At 24.5% G+C, this 27,240-nt stretch overlaps 2 protein-coding genes across 7 annotated transcripts in view; one reads left to right on the top strand and one right to left on the bottom strand.

The window, feature by feature from the left end:
* The window catches only part of LOC134835956 (transmembrane protein 132E), a 110,726-nt gene that overhangs the window by 27,451 nt on the left and 56,035 nt on the right, over positions 1-27,240 (top strand). The window lies entirely within an intron of this gene.
* LOC134833905 (carbonic anhydrase-like) lies at positions 18,902-23,786 on the bottom strand. 6 transcript variants are annotated; one of them, XM_063848397.1, is made up of 5 exons: positions 23,734-23,786; positions 21,732-21,831; positions 21,249-21,310; positions 20,329-20,729; positions 18,902-19,451 (listed from the first exon to the last, which is right to left on the bottom strand). In XM_063848397.1, exons 2-5 carry the CDS (start codon positions 21,811-21,813, stop codon positions 18,971-18,973), a joined length of 1,026 nt encoding a protein of 341 aa, XP_063704467.1. In that variant the 5' UTR covers positions 21,814-21,831; positions 23,734-23,786; the 3' UTR covers positions 18,902-18,970. The 6 variants fall into 6 exon arrangements, with proteins under 6 accessions (XP_063704467.1, XP_063704471.1, XP_063704469.1 ...); XM_063848401.1 differs by having other exon boundaries at positions 21,732-21,829; positions 23,730-23,747; XM_063848399.1 differs by lacking the exon at positions 23,734-23,786 and adding an exon at positions 23,415-23,547.

Genomic DNA, 27,240 nt, shown 5'->3' with positions numbered 1-27,240 from the left:
GAATTGACTCAATATAAGGATGAAAGAACTACATCTTTTCTATAGAGCTTAGTTCTACAAAATATGCCCCTAAATTTATGAAAAAAAATTTGAGAGCTTTAAAGTCATATTCTCACTAACAGAACAAATTTTAATAGTAAATAGCGAGCTTAAAATAAATTTTTAAAATTTTTAGCTATATTTATGTTCTCGAGACTTTGTATTGACTTTGAATAAATATAGAAGGATAGCTAAAGTTATTAATGTTGATTTTAAAGTTCGATATTCAGAATTATATTATATTAAAATTAGTGAGAATATTACTCCCGAGACTTTTAAAAATTAAATTCTAAAAAGTCTTAATTAAGGTTAATCAAAGTTCGATATTCAAAAATTTATGTTAAATTATATTATTTAAAATTATCAGAATATTTTATCCTATAATTTTAAATATTAATTTTAATGGATTTTTTTTTTAAAATTATCTAATTAAGGTTAAATTTTAAAGATTTTTTTTTCAAATTTTCAGATCCTCTTTTTCAAAATTAGCTAATATTTTATTCTTTAAAAAGTAAATTAATAAATTTTAATAATTTTAATTCAATTCATAATTGCTAAAAAGTAAAAAATTCAAAATTACTTACCAAATAAATCCCCTTTAATTTGTCTCCAAAAAAACTTTCGTCTCCAAAGAGCTAAATTCATCTCCGGATAATATCTAATAGGAATTTTTATTTAAACATTTTCGTATACAATGAATTTATTTTTTCGCAAGCATCTCTCTCTTGTTTCTCTTCTTCTATTTTTCTCTCGGACTTGAACTAAATTGAAATTGATAATGTCATACTTTGAATTTTTAAATAAAATTCTTTTTTAAAAAGAAAAAAATAATTTCATAGTCCGTCGCGTAGAAGAGTAGAAGAACGAAGAATTAAACAAGATTTTATTCATTTTTAATTTAATGGATTTTCTTTCTTTCGTTTTTTCGCGCGCAATGTACTTTTCTGCATTTTGAATAAATAATGTGCAATACTTGATAGATGACAAAATCATTTAAAGAAACTTTTTATCTTACAGTTTTCCGCCTCAAACTATTTTCGCATGGAAAGAGGAGGAAAAACACATACCAAGTTTTGTTTCGAGTTTTGTTCGAAACTTGCTTTCGTAATCTTTCGGGGGTTTTAATTTATATACATTTGTGCAAATACATTTGTGGTATTTTGTTTTTGAGGAAAATTGATGATTTATCGCCAAACGTACAATCTCTTTCAATTTCAAGCTGCAAAGAAAAATATGGGAGAAAAAAGTTCTGCAACTTTTCCGGAGGATAGAATATGGTAAACTACTTATAGTTGGAAAAATAAATTCATTACACGCCTTGAAGCACTTTTCCATGCGTTTTTCACATGGAAAAGATCTAAACTTTTTTTCTCCAACTTCTTTTGAGGAACGTCTTGTTATGTATTATGTATTCATTTGAATTAAAAAACTTCTTTTTTCCTATTTTTCCTCCCATTCTCTCTCTCTGGCACAATATTTACATGCATTTAATTCCATTCCTCGGGTAGAAACTTTTTTCATAAAGTTTTATAAGCGCATAAAAAACCCATCATCATCTCAGTCGTTATCATCTTTTCTCTTGACGAAACTTTTACTCGTTGAAGACCTGCAAAACGATGATGATTCATCGTAAGTATGGCCTAATTTGCATCTCCGTGAGTTGAACGATGATTAAAAGCAGTTGACATTTTACATTCCCCAAAGAGCAACGTTATACTTTTGATCGAATTCCAAGTAAAGCGATTATTGAAATGTTTTGAATTAATAACAAACACATCAACAAAGTAACTCGATTTATTGAGTGAGTGTGAGAGAGTTGCAATAAAATGAAAGTGCATTATTGACACTTGTGGCGTCAAATGAATTGCATTATTGTAAAATTATTATTATTATTATGACGGTTGCTGCTGTTTTATTGAACATGTCAAGTGTTTTAATGGGAGATTTGTGTCGTAATGCCGCTACGACAAAGTTTTGCGGGAATTGTGTCACGAGCAGTATTTCATGCGGTGACGATTTAGTAGATTTTGTGTGAAGAATTTGTTCCCTTTTTTAGAAAAATTTTATAGTTTTGAAAACAATTTTTTATTTGTCTATAAATTCAAGATTTTAATTTTTTTTTTAATTAATTTTTTCTTGAACAAAATGTAAAAAAAATTCAAATTTTTTTGAAACTTATTCATTTTTTAAAAAATTCAAGTTATTTAAAAATGAATTTTTATAAAAAAAAAATATTTTTTTTTTATTTTAAAATATTTAATTAACATAAATTTTAATTTTAAAAAATATTTAATTAATTCTTTATATTTAATTAAATAAAAAAAGTAAAATATATAAATTTATAATTATTTAATTAAAAATAAAAATTATTTTTTTTATATTTTTTTTAAATTTAGAAAATATTAAATAAAAATAAAATAAAATACTCTTCCATGTTAAAATAATATTTAATTAATTACTAAAAATTATTGTTAAATCAAAAAAATTATTTAAATAATTTTTAAAAAATTAATTTTTATATAAAATAATTAAACTAATTAAAATTTAATAACTTTTAGTAGATTTATTTTTTAAACCTAATTTAAATTTTTAATAATTATTTTTTTTTATAAATTTTTTTTTTAAATTTTAAAATATATTATTTTTATTTATTAATTTTAAATTAAAAATTAAAATGTTTATCAAAAATTTAATAAAAATTTTAATCAAATATTTTTAAAAATTACAAAATAATCAAAAAACAATTAATTTTATTTAAAAATGCTTTTGAATCAATTCAAATGACACAAAAATATCATTATTTAATACTTACATTACAACATTCACCTTTACAACACTTGTAACCCGAAACTTTAACACACACATTCTCAACCCTCCAACGTTCCTTGCATTTTCTGCAAGATACCGAAAAATTAAAGTACTTGAACGAGCACGTGCCAGAAGGTGTTTGGTTACCAAAAAAACATAAAAAATTGTTTTGTTTACATTTTTTATGTGCCTTCATATCCGTTTTATGCGTCAAGTAAAGTACAACGAGTCCCTTCATGCGGTTGAATTGAAATCTGTTGCATTTCTCGGTGCGAGAAATTCCGAGAGAGCGATCAGGTTACCGAATCATGTTATTTTTTTTTTATTAAACAAACATACAATGTTGTGAGATTTTAAATTAACTTGAAAAAAAATATTCAAAGATTAATCCCAAAAAAGGAACGAAAGATCATTAAAAGACATCGTTAGATAAATAATCCGATTTTCTCTTCTTTGAATTTTTTTTTCTAGAGTTTATCAAAAAATGAAGATCTGAAAAAAAAAAATAAAAATAAACATTTTATGCCCTCGACGTCTATTGTATCGTTCATCAAGATATTTCACGAGAATAAACTGAATAATAAAATAAAATTAGAATAGCCATAAAAGTGACTCGGTGATTCTATTGTCTTCTTCTACGACTTTGATGCACTCACTTCAACGTTTTAATACACTCGAGAAAAATTTAAAATGTGTACTTTGACACGTTCCAACGAACGAAATGTATGCCAACGAAGCCAGAGGATGTTTGTCAGACAAAAATCTGTAACTCTGTGGAATGAAATCTACCTAGTTAAATTTCTTTTTTTTTCGTATATTGCACACGTAACGTCATAACAAACAACAAAATATATTTTCATATGTGGCGATAAGACAAGTTCATTGACTTACCAAACTCAAAAGAAGACAACTGTGATTGTCTTCTACTTCAGATTTTTTGAAAGGTTTTTCAAAGTGCATTTTGTTCTAATACAATGAAAAGAGAAAAAAAATGATGAAAAAAAAATCTTGTACATTATCAGAGCGAAGCTGTTGTTACATTTGTTCGTATGTCATTTTATTACCAGCAGTCAGTGGAATATCAATGGGGATGTGCATTAAAATGCAGTTCAGAAATCAAGTTCGGTTACGTGCAGACGCATTTAAATGATATTTTTGCCATGGAATTACATAAAGCGATATATACTACATTTATGTATGAACAGGAGCGAAAGAGGGTTTTCTGTGAAGTGAGGATGTCATTCATTTTTAATACTTTTTATTATTAGTGAAGATATTGTTGAGAGAATTGGAGCAGACAGTGCTTAAATAGGAATGAAGGAAGAAATTTCAGAAGTTGTCAGAGGAAAGTTGACCTAAATGGTAAGAAATTCTCTAAAAATCTTTTAAAATTTACTCAAAACTTTAGAAATTAGTTAAAAAATGACAAAAATTAAAGTTTATGAAAAACTGATTCAGTTTAAGGCATTTTAGGCCAACATATTTTCAAAAAACTAAGTTTTTTCTGGCCTGTTAGTTTTTAAATTTACTTTCAAAATAGTTTAAATCTAATCATTGGAACATTTTTTAAAAATATTTTTGTTCATTTTATTGAAAGCTGAGAAAATTTCAAAAGTAGTTTTGAAAACTGAAACTTTGTTAAACTAATTTTTTTTAGATTTTATTAAAAGCTGAGAAAATTTGAACTTTAATTTCCAAAAGCTGAAAACTTTGTTAAACTAATTTTTTTTGAATTTTAGAATTTCTAACTTGTTAGTTTTGTAATTTTTGTGAGAAAAAGATATTTAAAAACTAATTTTTATAAGAATTAATTGACAATTTTTAAAAGCTGAAAAATTTTTTCAAGAGCTGAAAAATTTCTGAACTCAAAATTTGTATGAGAAGTAACTTAAAATATTTTTTTTGACTTTTTAAGAGATTCAAAAATTGACTTTTAAAAACCTCTGAAATATTCTGCTTCTCAGTGCTTTAAATTGAAAAAGATTTTCACCATCAGGACATTGTCTGCATCTCAAGTCTACTCAACTTCAATCCCTACATCACTCTTCACGACAAAAGTCACATATGTTCTTCATCGCCTCCTTTACCAAAGTCACATCCAATAGACTTTTGTACAACCCACACAAGTTACATCACAAAAAAAAAAATAATAACGTGACAATTTTCCGTCGCACGTACAACGAGAGAAATGCGGTTTTGCTCGACATGTCAGCGCGGTTAAAGATCATCTTTTGTAGCTACTTAAGAGCTATAGCTGACGTCTTCATGAACAGCATCATCATCGTTATTACTGCGGCGCGTCATGTCGTCTCATCAGATGTTAATTATGATAATTGAAATAAATAATCTGTCCATGCAGCATAATTGATACAAACAATCAGAGTAAAAGAGAGATGGAAACAAAGAGGAAACAACTGAATCAATAAATATTTTTCACACACAATGCAAAACCACAGGACATATAAAAATATTTGGTTGCCCTCATTATTCATAGTTTGGATAATAATTGCCGAAAAAATGAGATGAAATGGCTTTCATGGTTTTATTTTGAAAAGCTTGAGCGCATTTTGAAATTGTTTTAAGTAATTAACTTTTAAATGTCATATTTTTTTCAGAAAGCTTTAACAATGAAGACGAAGACAAAACAAGATTTTAGCATTGAAAGTTCAGACCAATAGACTTAATTTGGAAATACCTTTAAGAAGGCAGAGTAGAATATGATTATTCCTTTACAGCAAATTTTTGGAGAAAACAATCTATAGGAACACAATTGTGATATCGTAATATACAATCAACATTATGGAGTAGGTCTACATTCACAATTGATAACTAAAAGTATAAAAAAGGCTAAATTTGATATCGAGAAAGAAGACAAAATTTCCATTAAAGGTTCTTGATCTACAAAGAAGAATTTAAAACCTCTAAAGGTAAAGTACTTTGTGATGCTTATAGACGACTATTGATAAGCAGTTCAAAGTTAGTCAGCTGTTGATCAAAAATACAAGATCCAAGAGGACTACGAAGTAGAAATCAAACCAAAAACTTGTCCAAGCTTTGCTAATCCTAAAAAATCCAAATTTAGGAGTTTGCTTATTTCCCCGAGTCAAACGGAAGGAAGATACTATACGATCTATCTCTTATAAAAGAACATTAACGGAATCTGTTAATTTTATTCATAAAGACTGAACATTTTTAAAAATTCTTCTTGTCCATTCTTACACTAATTTTAACTTTTAAAACTTAGTTTTATTTTTTTTAAAATTTAATTAAAATTCTTTCACTCCATTAAACAGACAGACCATCTAATAAAGGTCAAAATCCCAATTTTCTTTTTAAAAAATGTCTTAAACCACATTCAATGAACACCAAAAATTTGTCATAAATTCGTGATCACTGCATGCAATTCATTGCGTGCAAAAGTAATTTCCGGACAGATTAAAGTAATTGCGGGCAAATTAAAATTTTACACGAGCTTTTTCCATGTGTGTTAATTGTACTGAACTGCATGTCTCATCCCTCCGTTTCAGCAGCCACTAAAACATAATTACTCTCATTATTTTTAATAAATCTTTTTTTTCTGTTTTCCTCATCATCATTCTTTCATTCGCGTTATTATTGGAGCCACGCAACACCTTTCAGTGAACTGAACTGAACTGAACTAAATGACTGATAGACTTCTACTGCTAAAAAAAAAAGAAAAATCTAGAAAGAGAAAGTCAGTCACTTATCTTTTTTGTTGCGGATATGATATTTTTTGGCAGTCAGAAACAGACACGCAGAAAACGCACAAAGGAAGCGCAAAAAGAAAACAGAAGACAACAAACCATCAATCATGCTGCTGCAATAAATCCTCATGTCAAAATGATAAAGTGTAATTGGGCAGGAATGATTTTCACGTTTTTTTCTTCTTCTTCTCTCGACTCGAACCACGTTCTTCGCGATGAAAATGAGATCAATAATCTGACATTTTCTCGAAACGAACGAAAAGTTGCGTAGGTGACTTCGATTCCCTTCCGGGAAATCCTCTTTGAACCCATCAACATTTATTGGTCATGACAACTCTTCAGTTGTTGTTGACAAGATATCTTTAATCCTATTTGTTGCGAGTCAATTCGCACAAATGACAGGTTTTTGTTTTCAAAAATAAATCGGATCAAATTGTTGTTGACGAAATTCACGTAGAATTCGGTAGCCAGACATTTTTCATGCGAAACGTAGACCTTTCGTGACCTGGAATTATGCGGAAAAAAAATCGCATGTCATTTTTGATTGTTTCTAAAAGAACACAAGACAAAAAAATTGTCTTGACTTTCAAAGGAAATGTTATCATCATCTCTCTGGTTGTTGTGCAAACAAGTGAAAGAATTATGCAACTGACAAGTTATAATAGTTTTCTTTTTTCATCATTATTTATTCAGGAAGACTCTTCTCTGCTGTGTGTGTTCATTTTCTTTCATCTTCATCCTCATTCCTCTCCGTCTTGTCGACGAATCGTTCAGAGTTACGCAATCTATGTAGGTAGAGAACATTGTAAAATTCATGTCATCGCATGGAAATGTTCTACAAAAAATGAAGTATTTTAATGTTGATATGGAAAGAATAACTTTACCGCATTTCAAATTTGTTTGTGATAGTTTTAAGACATTTTTTGTTCATTTGAATTTTTTAAGTTTTTTATACATTTTTTTCTAAATCTTAAAAAATTTCTAAAATTTTAAATTTAAAAAAAAATATATAAAAAAAATTAAAATTAAATTTTTTTTTTACTTTTTATTTTTTAAACAAAATTTAAAAATATTAAAATTTCTACTTTCTTAAACTTTTTCAGGATTATTTTGTATTTTTTAAGTTTTGACGAATTATTTTTTAATTAAAATTTAAAATAAAATTAAATTAATTTTTTTTTAAATTATTTAAATTAAATCTAAAAATTTTTTAATTGTTTAAAATTTTTAAAAATAATTTTAATAAAATATTTTTTTTAATTTTAATAAAATAAAATAATTTTAATAAAATAATTTTTTTAAAAATAATTTTAATAAAATATTTTTTTTTAATTTTTAAAAATAATTTTAATAAAATATTTTTTTTTAATTTTTAAAAATAATTTTAATAGTAAAATAATCAGAAAAATTTTGAAAACTTAAAAAATTTTTTTTTAAATTTTTCTAATTTTTTTTAGAATTTTTTACTAAAAGAAAGACCATGATGACTTAAAAACCAATTTTTAAAAATTCTTTAAAATGCGATAAAAAAACTAAAAACGGAAAGTAAGTCAAGAAAAGTAACGAGTAATCTGGTTGGATGAAGAAAAAGAATAAATGGAAGTAAAACGAATGAAATTTTTATGTGTAATGTGCAAAAATGTAAAACATTTTCTCTCTTTCTTTCACTTGATCCATCCTCATATAACATTTATTATTACACATTTTCATATATTCCGCAAAGATACGTACGAAAAAAGCTTCGTTTGTTGCCCAAACAAGCCACAAAAAGTAAATGACGTGCAAATGTTTTCCTCGGTTAAAGTAAAAATTCAATTGAAAATTGTGTTTGCTTTTTTGTTTCTCATCCGAACTTTGCTAATACGGAATTATTCATAAGGTTTCTCTTTGTTCGGTGTCTCTTTGAAAGCTTTTTTTTTGTCTAAGAAGAGTATTTAGAACGTTTATCAACACGCACAAGAAACACTTTTGAGAAAAAAAGGAGGCTGAAAAGATGATGGCACTTCACGAGTGCACTTGACACACATTTTGAATGTCTTCTTTAGCGCGTTTTTTTTTTGCCAAAGAGACATAAATGATGAACATGAACTACTGAAAAGGATGTAAGAAGTCACATCACTTCCGACTAGCATTTATATTTGTCTCTGATGATTTTGAATTTTTCATGCAATGTTGCAGGGAAGTTGTGTTTAACGTCAAAAATCGAATTTTTGAACCCATACAAAGTTTGTAACGCTTTACATTGAATTCTGTTTGGTGAATCTTTTGAAGTTTCTTCTATAAAATGTTCGTTTTAGCCTCCAAAAGGTTTATGAACTGAAAAAATTTGAAAAATTTCATTCAAAATGTTGAAAAATAGCAAAAATTGAATGTAATGTTCATTGCATACCCTAAAATTAAAAAAAATCGAAAATTAAATTTATTGCATATTTTTAGGGGATTTTTTGGTAAAAAAAAGTAAATTAAATATTAAAAATTTAAATAGAAATAAATTGAAAAAATTATTTTATAAATAAAAATTTATTTATAAAAATTATTTTGAATAAAAATTAATTTTTAAAAATTATTTTCAATAAAAATTAATTTTTAAAAATTATTTTCAATAAAAATTAGTTTTTAAAAATTATTTTTAATAAAAATCACGTAAAAATCGTCTCATTTCCACACCTGCTTCATTCCAACTTGCCTAAAATTCCCAAATGGACTCGTAACATGCGCCATAAACTCAATAAGTAAACGGAAGTAATGTTTGTTTATATTATTTCCCATAAAAGTCCTACAAACTCGCAATTAATTTCTGGAATAAACATAAACATCAGTTTTGCGGTAGCAAAGTAATTGATCATAAATCCCCCTTTTAAACTTACTGGGTCAACACAGAGAAATATTTATTTCAATAATCATAAAAAAAAAACAGTAATTGAGTTATTATTTTATGGCGCATGGCAATCAACATTAAAAATTTTTCGAAAAAAGATTAAAAGTGTTAACATTGATTAAGCATTGATTAAAAATTTAGTTTATAACAGAAAAGTTCGGTAATTCGATACACATTCGACACACAAGAGCAGCTCTAACATAAAATATTATTATTATAATAATAAAATGATTTGCATATAAAATTTCTCTCGTTTCTCCCGTGTACGCGAGAAATTATTGTTATTATTAGTGCTGTTGTAATTCTGACACGAAAGCAACGGTGTCATGACAGCAGCACGGCGTAGTTAATAAAATTGTTATTTATAACACGGATGAATTGATGTTCCTAATCAAGATTTATCTACATTTAATGGCGCATAATCCTTAGATATTTACATTGTAAATTTTCATAGTTTCATTTCTTTATTTAGCAGGTTTTAAATGAATTTTTTTAAAAAATGTTTTTTTGATGTTTTGATGTCATTCCGTTAAAAAATTACTTTTTTTTTGTAAAATAAAAAAAAAATATTTGAAAAATAAAAAAAAATAATGAAATAATTTTAAAGTTCAGTATGAAAAATTCGTAAAAAAATAAATTCGAAAAATTTAAAATATTTCCAATTATTTATTTATAAAAAAAAATTAATTAATTAGGTATATTTAAGAAAATAATTCAAAAATAATTATTAATTAAAAAAAATAAAAAAAAATTAAAAAATTAATTAAAAAAGGAAAATTTAATAAAAAAAAAAATTAAAATTAAATTAATTAAAATTACTCAAAAAAATCACTAAATAATTAAAAACTCAAAAATTATTAAAAAAAAAAAAATTATTAATTTTCTAAAATTAAATAAAATAAATTAAATTAAATTTTTAAAAAAATTAATGTTATAGTTAAAAATAATTAAATTAAATAATATAAAATAAATTAAATTATTTAATTAAAAATAATTAAATTATTTAAAAATCAAATAAAAAAAATTATTAAATTAAATTAAATTTATTGAAAATATGTAAAATTATGAAACATAAAATAAAAAATTTTTAACTCAAAAAAAAAATTAAATTTAAATAAATTGATTGAAATGCCTTTTGAAAAATTTTATAAAATTATAAAAAAATGCAAAATGCTCTTTACTTTTTCATTTCACGAAAACCTTCAAAAACTAATTTTTCATTATATTAATGAATTACACGAGCGTGCTTCGAATGTTTATATCTCTCTTGAAATATTTATCTTAAAAAAATTTTCTCTTGAATTTTTCATGAACGAAAAACTTGTTGAAAAAAAAATCTAACAAAAAAAAAACAAAAATTTTAAAAAATTTCCCGAAAGTGTTAGAAAACGAATAAAAGCATGTTATTGACATCTGGACAAACAAACATGAGAATTGAATTAAAGTGCAACCGAAAAATGTTTTTTTTTGTGAACTCTTGCCCTTATCTCTTAATGTCTTCCGCTTGACAAGAGAACTCTGGTTTGTTGGTTTCCAGTTCACGACATTTTCATTCTAATTTTAATCTTCCTAATTTAGAGCTATTTTTAACACATCGCATCGTCGTTCGTCGTCGTCGTCGTCAACTTCACACATAAACATAAAAGCGACGAAGAAAAACATCAGCAGCAGCAGCATAAGTGCCGACGAGGGGCCCAAAAGTGATGAATGGTGTTTATTTGTAAAATTTATGTAATTAAAAAGTGTGTTTCTCAGCGTACGTTTGCCGCCGCGTATGGAAACTCCATGAATAATAATTTACGAGTTTAAATTTAAAAATAAACATAGAGATACAATAAATTAACGCATTTATTAAATTAAACTTCAATTATATTAGTTCAAGTGTAAATGTGTTGTGATAAAATATTAAAATAGAAATAAAAATTGAATGGATGGTAATTATAAAACATGGAAATTTCTCGTGTGTTTTGTGTTTATGAGGAGGCAAGAGATCGATAACATGCCGTTTTAGTGAGTGTTTATATGTTTAATTAGTTTTTTTTTGACAGATATATTTTTTTTTGTTTTTAGCTAAAATAAAGTGAAGGGAAAAATTGCATTAAAAAAAATAATTGTTTTTTTAGTATTTTGACATGTAATTTGATGGATTGACTCCATTTTTCTTTTTTAATTCTAAAAAATGTAGTTCAAATATTATTTTTAAAAAAATTACTTTTATTAGTATTATTATTTGTTACCAACCTTCATATTAATTTAAAATAAAAACAAATTTAATTTTAATATTCAACAATTAAAAAATAAAAAAAAATGAAATTTTAATAATTTTTTTCTAAAATTCAGTAGAAATAATTTTCAAACATATTTAATTATTTTTTTTTTTTGAATTCAAAAAATTATTAAATAAATTATATTATTAAATATTTATTCCAAAAATTAATAAAATTAATAAAAATTTTATTTTTTATAAAAATATATAATTTTTATTATAATAATTTAGTTAAATCAATTTTTACACATTTTTTAAAAGAAATTTTAATTTTTGAAATTTTTTTAACTCGTTTTTGATTAATTTTTAATTTTATTTAATTTTTTTTTAATATTAAAATCTTTTCTTTTATTAAAATAAAAAAAATTAAATTAAAAATTAATTTTAATAAAAAATATAAAAAAAATAAATAAAAAATATTTTTAAAATAAAAAATTTGATAAAACTTTTTAAATTTTATGATTTAATTTTTTCAGTTGAAATAATTTTAAAAATATTTAATTATTTTTTTTTTTAATAAATAACTTATGATTTTTTTTTTGAGTATTAAAATTTTTTCATTGTAAATAAAATAAAAATAAATAAAAGTAAATATAAATAAATTAAATAATATAATAAAAAATTTAAAAAGAGATGATTTTTAAAAGAAAATATTCGAAAATTATTATATAAAAAATTTGCAAAAATTAATTCAGCTAAATTATTTTCAAAAAATTGTGATAATTTTTTTTTTGTTTTTTTTTTTTTTTTTTTTATTTTTTTTAATTTAAACTGCGTTATCAACAATAAATTTTTTTTTCAATAAAATTATTAAAAAAAAAAATCTAAAAATTTATTTTAAAATTTATTAAAAATTTTAGAAGCTTTAATATTAAGATTTTTAATTATTTTTTGAAATATTAATTTTTTATTATTATCAAAATTATTTGATAATGATAATAAAAGCAAGATAATTTAAAAAAAAAATTAAAAAATAATTTTATAAGTACATTCTATTAAAATTAATAAATTTTTTATTAAAAATGGAAAAATGAATTTCACTGCCATATTTCCACAACGACTTCCATTAAATTCTGTCACTTTTGTCTCTCATTCAAAAGACTCCTAAATTCCAATCCAAATATTTCTCCAATTAATTATACCTAATATGACTGCGGAAAATTAGCATACATTATCATCGTCATTCGGTGTCATTTGCGAGCTTCAATTAATACGTTTGTCGCTTTGCATTGCATTTTCTGCCATTTTGGCGTCGTTAACATATTACTTGACACCGCAGCTCAATTCGAAATAATTTATTAACTTTAAATGAACACCGATCACTTATCAAAATTAAACATAAATTCTTCGCTGGAAGCTGCCACGCGAATTTTGCATATCAAAATATTCCTTCGAGCGACATGTCTGCCTGCAAAAGTGTTAATCCTAATGCATGCTGCGTGTCTGTTACAAAAATAAATTGATAAATAAAATAGAATTTATTGATTTTGTTACCGAAACAACGGTCATGGCCCATAATGTCACAACAGAGTCAAAATATGTGAGAATCATCGTTTGTTGTTCGGTAACAAAAATAGCAGCAGCAGCACGACAACCGACCAATCTCACGGGATTTGTTGCATGAGAGCGCCAAACAAAAAAAATTACACGCCGTATTGATTAAATAACACGAGAGAGAGAAAAAATTTCCATCGGACTATCTTTTCAATAACACGGAGCCCCGATGTCTCAATAGACCTGTCATGCGATGTTATTTCGGCAGCGTTGCATTTTTTCAGCTTTTCATTTTGAATTTTTTTTTTTTTTGTAAAATGTTGACTCGATTTTTTTTTTCGTCAGAGACAGAATTGCGATGCTCAAACAGAATAAAAACAGTCAAACTGGAGTGTATAAAAGATTAAATTTTGGTTTATGCAAAGCTATGCATTTTTTTCGCCATTTTTACACGGAGGCACGAAGAACGACGACGACGAAGAGAATTGACTATAAAAAATTTTTTCATGACATTTGAACTGTGGAATGTGACCCAAGTGAATAGATGTGAAATATTGGAATGAAAGAAAAAGAGACAATCCGTTTATTTATTCACTTTATACGACGAGCTTAGCGTTTTGTTTGCCCATCGACTTATTTCCTCGTTTCGGTTTTTTTTCATTCATTTTTCTTCTGGTATTCTTGGAGTGTTTGTGCGGAAAATATCTGGAAATATTTTTCTTTTTTAGTTGCTTTTTGTTAAAATTTTTTAAAGGAAATTTTTTGTATAAAGTAAAAATTTTAAAATAAAAAAAATATTATTAAAAATTATTTTTTAAATTTTTTTTTATAAATTCTTAAAAAAATAAATTTTTCGAATTTCTTAATTTTTTTCAAATTTATCATTTGTATATTTTTAATAATTCAAGAAGTTTTTTTTTCAAACTGTTATACATTAAAAATTTTTTTTTGGAGAATTTCAAAACTGTTATACATTTCTTTTATTTTTTAAATTGGTAAGTATTCAAAATTAATAAATTTTCGCAATTTTTTATACGAATCCCTCAAATATAAAAAAATTAAAATTTTTGAAGTTGTTCTGAAAATTTTTTAAATAAACAGAGGTTGTTATACAAATTTACAAAAACTATTATAAAAATTTATTGAATTTTTACCTAACAGAAAATTGTTATACAAATATTTGTAAGTTCTAACCAGAACTCAATAATATTAAAACTTTTAAATAAATTTATTTTTTTTTAAATTCTTAAATATTTAAAATTAATTAATTTTTTAAAACTGTTATACAAATTTTTTAAATTTATTTTAAAATTAATTATAAAGAAATAATAATATATTTTTTTAAATTTTTTAGAAATTAATTTCTAACTCTTAAAATTAAAAAAAAATATATTTAAAATTTTTTGATTTTACGAAAAGTGTTTAAAATTTTTCAAATATAAAAAAAAAATAATTAATTGAAATAAAAAAATTACTAAAAATTATTTACTTAATATTAAAAAGAACTTTCAATTTATTTAAAATTTTACAACAAATTCTTTAAAAGTGATTTTCAAAAAAAAAAAATTATAGAAAAATAAAACACACAATATACACAAATTAATAACTTAAAAAAAAAATTAAAATATTTTACAAATTTACTTAATTTTTTTTTTTAATCTTAAAATATATTTTACAATTTTTTTAATTTTTTTTTTTTAATATTTCAATTTATGAAAGTTTGCTTAAAATTTTTGAAAAAATATTATTTAATGGATTAACGGGTGTTTTATACATTTTTCAAATGTAAAAAAATATTTTATTCAATTATTTTATTTAAAAAAAAATTATTTATATTTAAAAAAAATTAAAATTTATTTAAAATTTAAAAAAAAAATATTTATATTTAAATTATAAAAAACTTTTGTGAAAAGTTCTCCGAAACATAAAAAAATATTAAAAATATTTTTTTTTAAATAAATTTTTCATGGATGTTACATTAACTCGACATCACGGCAACCAACTTGACGGTGATCATCATTATGCAAGAATTTTTCGTTCAAAATACTTTTCGTCTTTCATCGATTTTCCCCCAAACCCGGATTTTCCTTCGCGCCAATTGAAAGACCGAAGCGCAACGTGAAATGTATTGAATTCCGATGATTCTGCTTCTTTTTACCGTGTTCACATTTTTTCTTCGCAATATTTATCGCAAACGTTGGCAATCAGACGAAAATAAGAAGAAACTCGCATCTCAAAGGACATAACCGATATAACTTTTTTTTTCTTTCTTGCTTCTGACGACGACGACGACGGCATGACGGTGATATGATACGAATCACATTAATTCAAATAATGATCAAAGTAGAGCATTTCCGCCATTTTACTCACCTGGCAACGAAATTGAAGCCCAATTTAATTTTTTTTCTTTTTGCTTCAAAAGGCTTGGCTGGCAGCACGTTTCGTATAAATTTGAGAGACGTTAAAAAGGCATCATAAAGACAATTGCGCATTCACGACGTTAAGAAGAGACGAGGTCTGCTGAATTTTACAAATCATGAGACGACGACGGAGGGTATGATTGAGATATATACGAACGAACGAAAAGTTGTCCCAAGATGGTACTTTCCCTGAATTGGATTTTTCATTTCATGTGTTTTCTTTTATTTTCTTTTTCTTCCATCCACTCGTGTGCTTCGTTGCCAGTTCAGCTCGTTTCGAGAGGTCTTGTGTAGATTTGCATCTACTTCGATGTGTCTTACAAAATTTCTCGTCTCTCTTTTTTGTTTCTCAAATGTTTCTGGAACATTTGTTGGGCGTCTGTGTGTGGTGTGGAATATCCTATTATCCACTCGTCTATACATTATCAATTTCTTTTCTTTTTTTTTGCTTCTTTTGTCAGAAAGTTGTCTAGATGATATTTAAATTTTCTTCAAGGAGAAGATTTTTTTGTGTTTTTGTGAAGATTTTAAGACGTTAAAGCGCATTTTTAAATAAATAAATATTTATTTTAAATTAGCTTTATTTTTAGTCAAAAGAAAAAAAAATAAATAAAATTATATTAAAAATAAAATTAAAAATTTATGATTAACTTAAAAAAAATTTAAAAAAAAATTAAATTAATTAAAAAAAATATTATGATTTATGAAGATAAAAATGTTTAATTAAAAAAATTAAAGAAAATTATTTTTCTCTATAAATATTTAAAATATAACAATAATTCATTAAAAATAATTTAATTAAATTTATTATTTTAATTTTTTCAAAATTACTAATTAAAAAAAAATTCGAAAAAAATAAAATAATAATAAAAAATTTTTTCTATATTAAAATATTTTCTATTTAAAAATTTTTAATATTATTTTTTATTTTTTTTTTATTTTTATGCATTTTTAAAATTGAAAAAAAAAATAATTTTTTAGTTAAATTTTTTAGAAAAGTTAATCATAAATTTTTAATTTTATTTTTAATATAATTTTATTTATTTTTTTTAATTATAGAATTTTTACAATTAAAAAAATGTAAAATTTTTTTGTTAATTTTTTTTAATAAAAAAAACATACGTTTGAAAAAAACTAGAATTTTTTGAATTTTATTTTTTATTTATTATATTTTTAAAATTTTTTTTAATTGAATTAAATTAATTATTTTTTTAAATTTTTACATCTTATTAATTTTATTTTTTTTATTAAATTTTTTAAAATTTTTTTTATTAATTTTTTTTTTTAAATTATTTTTACATTAGAAAATTGATTTAAATTTCAATAAAATTATATTTTTTTAATAAATATAAATTTTTAATTTACTTATTAAATTAGTGAAAATTTATTTAATATAAATAAAAAATTTAAATTAATTTATTTTTCTGAATTTAATTTTTCTGAAACAGACAAAAACCCATTCCAAAGCAAATTTTTTATAATTTTTTTGTGAATGAAAAATTCAAGAATATTACCAATCAAGTACTTTACTTACCCATACAATGAAGAAAATACTTTTTTTTTATACCGTATGTGTCTAAATGTCGTCATAAAACGATTCTTTTAGAAAAAAAGAAGTAATGGAAATCTCTTTTTTCCAAACATGTCTCAATTCTGTTAAATCTCTCGTTTTTTTGATGAACTTCTTTTGTCCGTCTCTCGTCAAGCGCATTAACAAACAGACATGCCACAAGCGCAAACAGATGTCGATGTCATTCAAATTTACTGAAAGAATGAAGATTACTAATTATCGAGAAAATAAAGAAATCCAAAACCACGAAACCGGCAAACAAAGCACTTCCAACTGCTTAACCCCATTAATTCCTCGCGTTATCAACGAAAAAGCAGCAAAAGAAGAAATTTCGCTATTTGCCAAACACAAACACCACGACGAAAAAAAATTATCTTTGTGAGATTTCGCTGCGAACAAAGACAAAAGGATGTCGTGACACGAAGAAATCGTCGTAAAAGATGCAATTATAGATAAGGGAAAACTCCGAAGGATCCAACGTTTTTATTAGATAATTAGTTTGTAGCTTTTGTGTGTTGGAGTGTGTGACGCAAGAAAGGGGTTGAAGCCTTGAAAAAAGTGTGTCTCGAGAGACGCAATGTCAATCCATCCGTCATTCAAGCGTGTTTCGCGCCCCCATTCATTATCACTTCAAGTCTTCATTTGGATTCGCATGGCGGCGTGAAAGAAAAGAAAAAAAAGCGAAGTTAAATGGAGCATGACACTCATTTGAGTGTAACGACACATGTAGCGAGTGTACATGAAGAAACATGTCTTACAAAGGCACATGTGACATTTTTGTTCATAAATTTCGAGCTTTGGCAACGATTTTTGTCGATTTTAGGATGGAGTAATTCGGAAAAGTGTTTCAATTTTCAAGATTTTTGTTCATTCTCTTTAATTTTTTAAGTTTTGAACATAAAAAATTAATTTTTAAATTTTAACGGATTTTTTTTTTGAATTGACATTGTCAAATTTTTTTTTAATGTCAAAAATTTTATTAATTTTTAAGTTTTTGATTGAATTCTTACAGATTTTCATAAATTTTTGTTTAAAACAAATTAATTTTTTTTAACGATTAATTTTTTTTTTAATTGACGTTTATGAAATTTTTAAAAATATTAATTTTAAGAAATAAAATTTTAATATTTTTTTAATTAATTAATGTAAATTCTTTCTTTTAATTTCAAAAAAATTTATTTAAATTTAAAAAAAATCAATTTCCTTTAAAATTCTAAGAATTTTGTAATTTTCATTGCAAAAATAAATGAAAATTAATTTTTAAAATTTTAACAGCCATTTTTTAAGTTAAAATTTATTTATTATTTTTTTTGAAAATTTAATTTTAAATTTTTAACGGTCATTTTTTGACTTGACATTTGTAAAAAATTTTCATAATTTTTTGACATCTAATAAAATATTATAACTTTCCTATTTTTAAATAAATTAAAAAAAATTAAAATTAAAAAAAAATATTTTTAATTATTAATTAATTAATTAAATTAAATTAAATTTAAATTTTAAAATTAATTAATTAATTAAAAAAATAAAATTTAATTTTTATTAATTAATTAAAATTTAAAATTAAGTAAGAAATTAAATTTAAGAAATAATTAATTAATTAAAATCAAAAAAAAAAAATTGAAAATGGAAACACTTTTCCTCATTGCATCCGCCTTATGCTAATATAAAAAAATATGAAATTGTGTCAAAAAATCCCAATTAATAACAACAATTTATAATTTTTATTACATTTTTGTCCTCAATAACTTTCGAGAAACTGCGATCATCTCATAGATCATCGTGAAATAGGAACAATTTTCTGCCATTTCTCTTCTGTAACGGTCTAAAATTGTCAACCATTTGCGAGTTGCTACTATCTCTCAATCGTCTAAAGGCCTGAATTTCCGTTTCTGACATTTCGAGAATTTCCGTGCCGACAATCCACGTCACAGTTTCGTAACACGGAGGTGTTGTGAGCGAACCGGCATAACTTATGAACTCAAAAGGCGTGTCTCCGATAATGTCGGAAATGCTATAAGTGTCTTCCTCGCGGAGCGTTGTCGTGTCATTGGGATTTCTGACGGCATCCAAGCCTTGATCCAAGAAGGAATCCTGAAGCCTGCTGCTTATTTGGTAGAAGAATCCAATGACGGCGAGACCTTGAGGTTGGGCAGCTGCGTCGTCGAAGGAGCGATATTTCTTGTTGTAATGCACAAGATGGATTTCACTTGCGAATTGACGTCCGTTTAGGTAGTGCTCGGATCCTTTGCTAAAAAAAATAAAATTAATTTAATTTTAATTGAAAAATGAAAGTAAATGCAATTTTTAAGGAATTTTAAAAGATTTTTTTCAGAAAATTTTTTTTACGAATTTTCCTGAAAATTTTCTATTTTTTATGAGTTTTTCTCAATTTCTATAATTAATGATTTTTTTTTCAAGATTTATAAAAATTTTGCTATTTTTAAAATATTTTATAGATTTTAAAGAAAATTCAAAAAATTTTCTTAATTTTTCCGGAAAATTTTTAAAATTTTCTTAAGTTTTCCTCAAGTTTTATTGAATTATTTAATTCAAAGAAAAATTAGAAAATTTCTACTATATTTAAAAATTTTCAATTTTCATGAAGAAAATTTTTTAAAAATTTTTTATCCGGAAAATTAATGAGTTTTCCTCAATTTTCATGAAATTTAGTGAATTTTTTTGAGATTCTCAAATATATTATAAAATTTTTTCTATCCTATTTTTATTTATTAATTTTTAAGGAAATTAAATAAAATTTTCACGAGTTTTCCGGAAAATTTATAAAATTTTCTTGAGTTTTCCTTAATTTTCATCAAATTTTCATAGAAATTAATGAATTTTTCTTAAAATTAACAAAAAATATTAAAAAGCGATTAATGTATTTGAAATTTTTCATTCACTTACAAGAAAATTCATAAATTTTTATTGAATTTTCCGGAAAATTAATAAATATTCCTTGAGTTTTCTATAATTTTCTATAACATCAATGAATTTTTTAAAAATTTATTTCTGAGTTTAACCCAAATTATAAATAATTAAACGAAAAATTTATAAGTTTTCCGGAAAACTCATGAAAAATCCCAAAATTAAATCCAATTAAAATCAGAAATCAAATCGCAACTTACTCATTTGTCGAACCCCAATGGAAATGAAAATGATGAAGCACATACTCATCCGCTAATGGTCCTCCCGAGATGGTAACTTGTTCACCGTTGGCATATGTGGGCGTGTATTTCACAGAATGTCCGTCATTTTGCAATTTTATCGACGTAGGAAGGCTGTCGGCGTTATTAATGGTCAACGAGCGATAACGAACACTCACCGCATCCCGACTATGAAGCGAAATGGGACTTTGATAATTCCCGCCGCAAGAGGGCGCTGCATCTTCCCAATATTCAGGGCCATCTGGTTTGCTTGGATCGTGCGAGAAGAAGGGAAGCAGGGAGTCTTCGGTGAAATGAGTGCGACGGAAAACTTCATTATAGAGCGAAGTACGATTCCGAGCAATGACATTGAGTTCGGAGACCTTCAAAAAAATTTTTTTTTGTATGAAAAATGGGAAATTTTTTTTATCGTGAGTATTTTGTGTGCATGTGTCAAAAAAAAAACCAAACGTTGAACCAAAGAAGAAAAAAAAAGTGATTTGTGCGATTTTTCACTCCAAGAGCTCCGAGAATTTTCTTACTTGATGATGATTGCGATCTGATGAGGTACATTTGTGGCAATTTTCCTCCAGCGTCGTCGGCATGTATTCGACAATTTTTCTGAAATGAACGCGCGGAATCGAAGGTTTTTCCGTGACGAAAGCTTCGTCGTCTATGCCCAGCACGTAATTTTTCGAGCTCGCTGATGCTTTGCCCCAATTGAATAAATTATAGAAAGATGTTCGCGTAAAGTTACTGATTGTCTCGTAAATGCCACGTTTACGACGTCGTCGACGCGTGCTTCGTGGCGAGTCGTTAGCGGCAGAAATTTCGTCGTCATGCACATAAAATAGCCAATCATCGTAATCGGGATTATATTTTCGGTAGTAACCGGTACTTACTTGACCTTTTTGCTGATTTTGCTGCTGCTTTTGGTTGTAATTTGAGAGTTTTACGTTGTACGCTTCGAAAAAAAAAATTCAGAAAAAAATAAAAAAAAAATTAATAAAAAATTTAAATTAAATTTTAAAAATAATTAAAAAGAAAATTAATTACCTAAATTAATTTAAAAAAAAATAAATTAAAATTAAAAAAAATGTTTTAAAATAAAATGAAAAAAATTAAATTAAAAAAAATTATTTAAAAAAAAATAATTTAAAAAAATTATATTTAAAAATTTTAAGCTCAAAAAAATTAAAAAAAAATAATTAAAAAAAAAATTAATTAAAAAAATTGAATTAAAAAATAAATTAAATTATTAATTAAAATTTTAAATTTTTAAAATATTTAATTAAATAAAAATAATTCAAAAAAAAAAAAAAATAATAATTTAAAAGAGTTTAAAAAATTAGAAAAAAATAAAGCTTATTAAAAAATTTTTTTACCTTTGCTGCTGCTCCATGTGCAAAGTGACATGACGAGTAACACCGACAAACTGATTGAAATTATTCGATGCATTCCGAACATTTTTTTTTATTTAATTCTCTAGTTAATGAAAAATGCGAAAAGAAAAAAAAACGTTATCACTCATGCATAAAATAAATACATGAAAAAAAAAAAAATGTTTAATAAAAATGCACTTGAAACAAATTGATGATGCATTTGAAGTTCAAGGTCGCCCATATGGGTATTTCACTTTCAGTTTGCTCATTAAAGTGTTGTTTATTTGCTTTTTTAATGCCGTTATAAAAATTATTAACACGCATCACGTGTCATATGATGTTGATTGTGATGAGCAACTGAATAAATAGACACGCATTTGAGTCAATAGGTTAAAAAATATTGAATTAAATTGAATATTTATTTTTTAATTTTTTCGAATTTTTCGGCATTGAACTTGATGTTTATGTTGAAGTTTAAGGATGTGTCAATTAATTAGTCTCAAGAGCAATGAATTTATTTATTTTTAATTTTTTTTAGATTTTATTAAAAAAATTGCGGAAATCGTTGGTTTTTTTTTAAATATTTTCTTAACAAATTTTTTTAAAATTTTTCTGTCATTTGCTCAGGATTTTTTAAAAATTTTTTATTTATTGAAAACCCAAATAAAAAACTAAAAAATTTCAATAAAATAAAAAAAAATGTTTAAAATTATTTTTTAAAAATTGAATTTAACGAATACAAAAAAAAAATAAAAAAAAATTAATTGAATTAATTTTAAAATAAAATTTTTATTTTTAAAAAAATTTTTATAAAAATATAAGGAAAAAATTTTATAAAAATAATTAAACTATTTTTTTTAAACAATTTTAAAAACAAAAAAATCATCAAAAAATTAGATTTTAAATAAAAATTTTAGAATTTTATTTTTAATTGAGTTTCAACTTAATTTTCAAAAAAAAAAAATAAAAATTGTCAAAAATTTAATTTAATTATTATTTATTTAATTCATGCTTTTAATTTTTTTTACTTTTAAAAAATTATTTAAAAAAATATTAAATTAAAAAAAAAATGTTTAGTATGTTTTTTGTAAATTAATAAAAAAATAATAAAATTAATTAAAAAAATAAATCAAATAATGATTCTCGATATTTTTAAAAATTGTGTAATAGGTAGTGCTTACTATTTTTTATGATATTTATTTTTATTAATTTTTTTTTTTGCTCATTAAAATTGAAATTAAATGGAATTTTCCACTAATTAACAAACACTCACGATTTTTTTTCACAATAATTAATTTTTTTTTCAATTTTTTTTATTAATTGTCAAAATTAATTTAATTACTAATTAATTTACTTCACCAATTAATTTTCTGCCTCTTCAAAAAAATAAATTAAATAACCACAAAAATCAATTGAATTCACTGAACATCCCCGTGCTCTCAAACTAACTAAACCGCAAAACAACTTTTCATTAAATTGCTGATTTTTTTTTGTTCATTGACACCCCCACCCAAAGTTTTTTTTGTAACCTTTTCTCTCGTACTTCGGTCTACGTGCTCTCTCCGGATGAATAACTTCACGTGTGCACTTGAAATTGCCAAAAAACTTTTTGTTATTTTTCTCGAGACAAACCGACCTATTTTTATGCGTTGTTGATAAATAACTGGCGATCAAGTTGCGGCTTACCAATTATTTTATATAATAAACTTCATAAAAATTTTGTGTGTTAGTGTTACGTAGCCGGAGTTGTCTTGTTGAATGAAGTAAGCAGCGAGCAGCGACAGACTAGACACAACATCGTTTCAAGTTTCGTTAAATTATTTAAATGCAAATATTGATAGATTTTCCCATTAACTGCGTTTCGACTTAAAAAACTGCAACGAAATGCACCTTCGACTGTGGGGTTTTTCGTCATTTATCGTAATGGCGGCGGCGAAATTGCATAAAAAACCAGTTAGAAGCAATTATCAAGCTGTATATTTATTGATTTGTTGAAGAAACTTACGAATGTTTTTTTTTAACGCGCGCACGTTGTATTCGAGTCAGGTAATTCCTTGTGACTGCCAGGGGAGAATCGCGTGCAATGGATATTTAATAAAATTTTGATAAGAAACTAAAACAATAATGACTGTCAAAATGTGATAGGTACTCACCTTCAGATAGGACAGTGAGCTCGAAAAAGGGTCATGAATTTTCGATAAGAACTTGCTAATGAGTAACGGAAATTTGGTATTTGGAGCTATTTTTAAAAAATTTTGTTTAGTTAAAACAGAAAAATTATTTTTTCTCATTATTGTACTCCTCAATTCACATTTTCGTACTCCTCAAGGTTCATTTAAAATTAAATTCAGAGAATTTAGAGTTCTTTAAAATGTTTGAGATCTTAAACAAATCTTTTTAAAAATTTTTAAGAGTTAAATTAACTCTTATGAGGGTCTTAAAGGGTCAACTTAACCCTTCTGGAATCTTAAATGTTTAACTTAAACCTTCTGAAGGTTTTAAAGAGTTAACTGAACTCTTCTGATGGTCTTAAAGGGACAACTTAACCCTTCTGAGACTCTTAAAGGGTTAATTGAACTCTTCTGAGGATCTTGAAAGGTTAATTTAACTTTTCTTAGACTCTTAAAAGGTTATTTGAACTCTTCTGAGGATCTTGAAAGGATAACTTAACTTTGCTTAGAGTCTTAAAGGGTTAACTGAACACTTCTGAGGGTCTTATAGAGTCAACTTAACCCTTCTGAGGGTCTTATAGGGTCAACTTAACCCTTCTGAGGCTCTTAAAGGGTTAACTGAACTCTTCTGAGGGTCTTAAAGGGTTAACTTAACCCTTCTGAAGATCTTAAAGACTAAACTTAACCCTTCTGAGGGTCTTATAGGGTCAACTTAATCCTTCTGAGAGTCTTAAAGGGTTAACTGAACTCTTTTGATAGTCTTAGAGGGTCAACTTAACCCTTCTGAGGCTCTTAAAGGGTTAATTGAACTCTTCTGGAAGTCTTATAGGGTCAACTTAACTCCTCTGAGGGTCTCAAAAAGTTAACTTAACTTCATTAAAGCACTTTAACCAACTTAAATTAACTTCTCAAAACATTTTAATCAACTTTTCATTGAAAAATTGATAGAAAGCCTTGAGAATCTTATCATCACTTCGCTTTCAAGACAAATCTGACCATAAATCATCGTCATCGTTAACTTTCATATCAATCTGCTAATCTGTCGACATCCACAATGACACTGATTTCTTGTCGTCGTCGTTGTCAGTGACAAGACACCTTTTTTAAAAAACTGTGTGAGCAAATAACAAATTTAATCCAATAAATCTGAATCTCACGGAAAATTTTTTGAGATAAGAATTTTCAATATTCAATTCCCAAAATAACAACTCACTTTACGACGAAATATTGTTTTCGTCACACACAAAAGGAAAAATATTTTATGGAAATATTTCACCAAAAGTGTTCAAATGTTTGTGTTTCGACAAAAATATCAACATTCCTTTTGCTGTCTGGTCGTGTGAATTCCTCTCGAACACAAAAAATAATATTTTGAATTTATTGTGATACTTTGACATCGAATTCTATATCTTTGTGTCTCTGTTAATTTATCGAATATTTTTAACTAATTTTTTTTTGTTTTTTTTCTCTTTTTAGGTAAGTGCTGAACGGAATATCAACATCAATCAACAGAAATGCAAATAACTGCCAATTAATTATGATAAATTATTTGAACGTGCTTCATTATGGCGTCTGCTGCATTTTTTTTTTTTTTTGACATCAGCATCATCATCGATATGTGAGTTTTTATACGAAAAAAAAAAAATAATAAATTTGAGAGACAAGGTTGTGTTAATGGTTTCAAGATGAGAAAAAAAATAAAAGTTATGGAAGAAGAATTTAAAAATCTTAAGAAAAAAATATTTTTTTTTAGCAATTTTTGACATTTTTAATTCGTACAAAAAATTTTAATTTTAGAAAATTAAAATAAAATAATTAATTAATAAAAAATAATTAAAAATAATTTAATTAAAATAAATTTAAAAAAATATAATTATTTAAAAATTTTAAAAAAATATTATTGAAGGTTTAAAAATTTAAATAATTAATTTTAAAATAATTCATTAATTTTTTTTTAAATATTTAAATTTTTTTTTTTAAAATTAAAAAAAAAATAAAAAATTAAATTTAATTAAAATTATTTTAAAAAATAATTAATTTAATTTAAAAGTTTATTTATTTTAAATAATTAAATTTTTATTAATAAAATATTTTTTTTAATTTTTTTTCAATTAAAATTTAAAAAAAAATTGCAAAAAAATATTTTTTAATTTAAAAAGATTTTTTTATTAAAAATTAATTCATAATAAATTTTTCTGTCAATTGTCAAATTATTTAATCTCAAACCAACCCTTGTAATTTTCACATAAAAAATGCGAAGCGATGACAATAACAATTTGTCCTTCTGATCGTTCCTTCGCGATTAATGTTCCAATCTTGCGTTCTGTCGCATTCGGTTTCCACAAAAGTAGACAAAAAAAATGTGAAAAAAAACCTTTTCATCTCTTTTTTTCGGCAGAACAATTTTTTTCGTCATCCTCCTACTTTTCGTATGATGATATATTTTTTTAAAGGGCTCATTCATATTATTCATATTTGCATAAAATATATAAAAAAAATTATATGGGACTCGTAATTCTATGGCTCTGTGTGTGTGTTTTATTGAGAAGGACGATGACGACAACGCAAGAGCGACGCAGAGTACATGCCAAAAGAAAAAAAGGATAATAAATGACAAAATTGCTCGTGCTGCCTAGCTGTTGGTTTATTTAATGTTGGCAAGCAAGTTGGAGCAGTTTCGTATTCAAATGTGGATATTTTACATATGTGTGTCATTAGAAATGTATCCCTTTGCTTATTTCGCTCTCTCGTGTGTGAGTGTGAGAGAAAAAGAAGAAAAAAAACGCACGAAGACAAAGGCTAAGCCCAGTGTTGAAATGTTCAATTTTCCCTCGTCTATTGTAAGAGCAACTTCTTTTTATCTGTTAAAGAAGAAATAAAATGAAAGTCTTATTATTCAAGCTGTGACTTCGATATGTCCCTATTTCATTTTTTTTTCTGAGGCATTTTAAGAGAATTTTTTAAAGAAAATTATTTTTTGCTCGTATTGATGTCTGTAAGAAAAAAATTTAAAATTAAAAAATATTAAAAAAAATTAAATTAAAAATTTATTTAAATTGATAACTTTTTAAATTTAATTAATTTAAAATTATATTTTTTAATAAATTTATTTAATTTTTTTAAATAATTTATTAATAATTTAATTTTTTAATAATATTAAAAAATTATTTTATAAAAAAAATAAAATTAAGATTTATTTTTAAAAAAATAATTTTTTAAAACTAATTTAAATTATTTAATTGATTAAATTAAATTAATTTATTAAAAATTATAATTTTTAAAAATTAAAATATATTTTATAAAAAATTTAAAATAAAAAAAATTAAGATTTTTTAAATTCT

The sequence above is a fragment of the Culicoides brevitarsis genome, chromosome 3 (assembly GCF_036172545.1).
Source record: "Culicoides brevitarsis isolate CSIRO-B50_1 chromosome 3, AGI_CSIRO_Cbre_v1, whole genome shotgun sequence".
NCBI lineage: Eukaryota > Metazoa > Arthropoda > Insecta > Diptera > Ceratopogonidae > Culicoides > Culicoides brevitarsis.
Note: the sequence above shows the minus strand (reverse complement) of the source record. Positions and strands in the feature narration are given on the sequence as shown.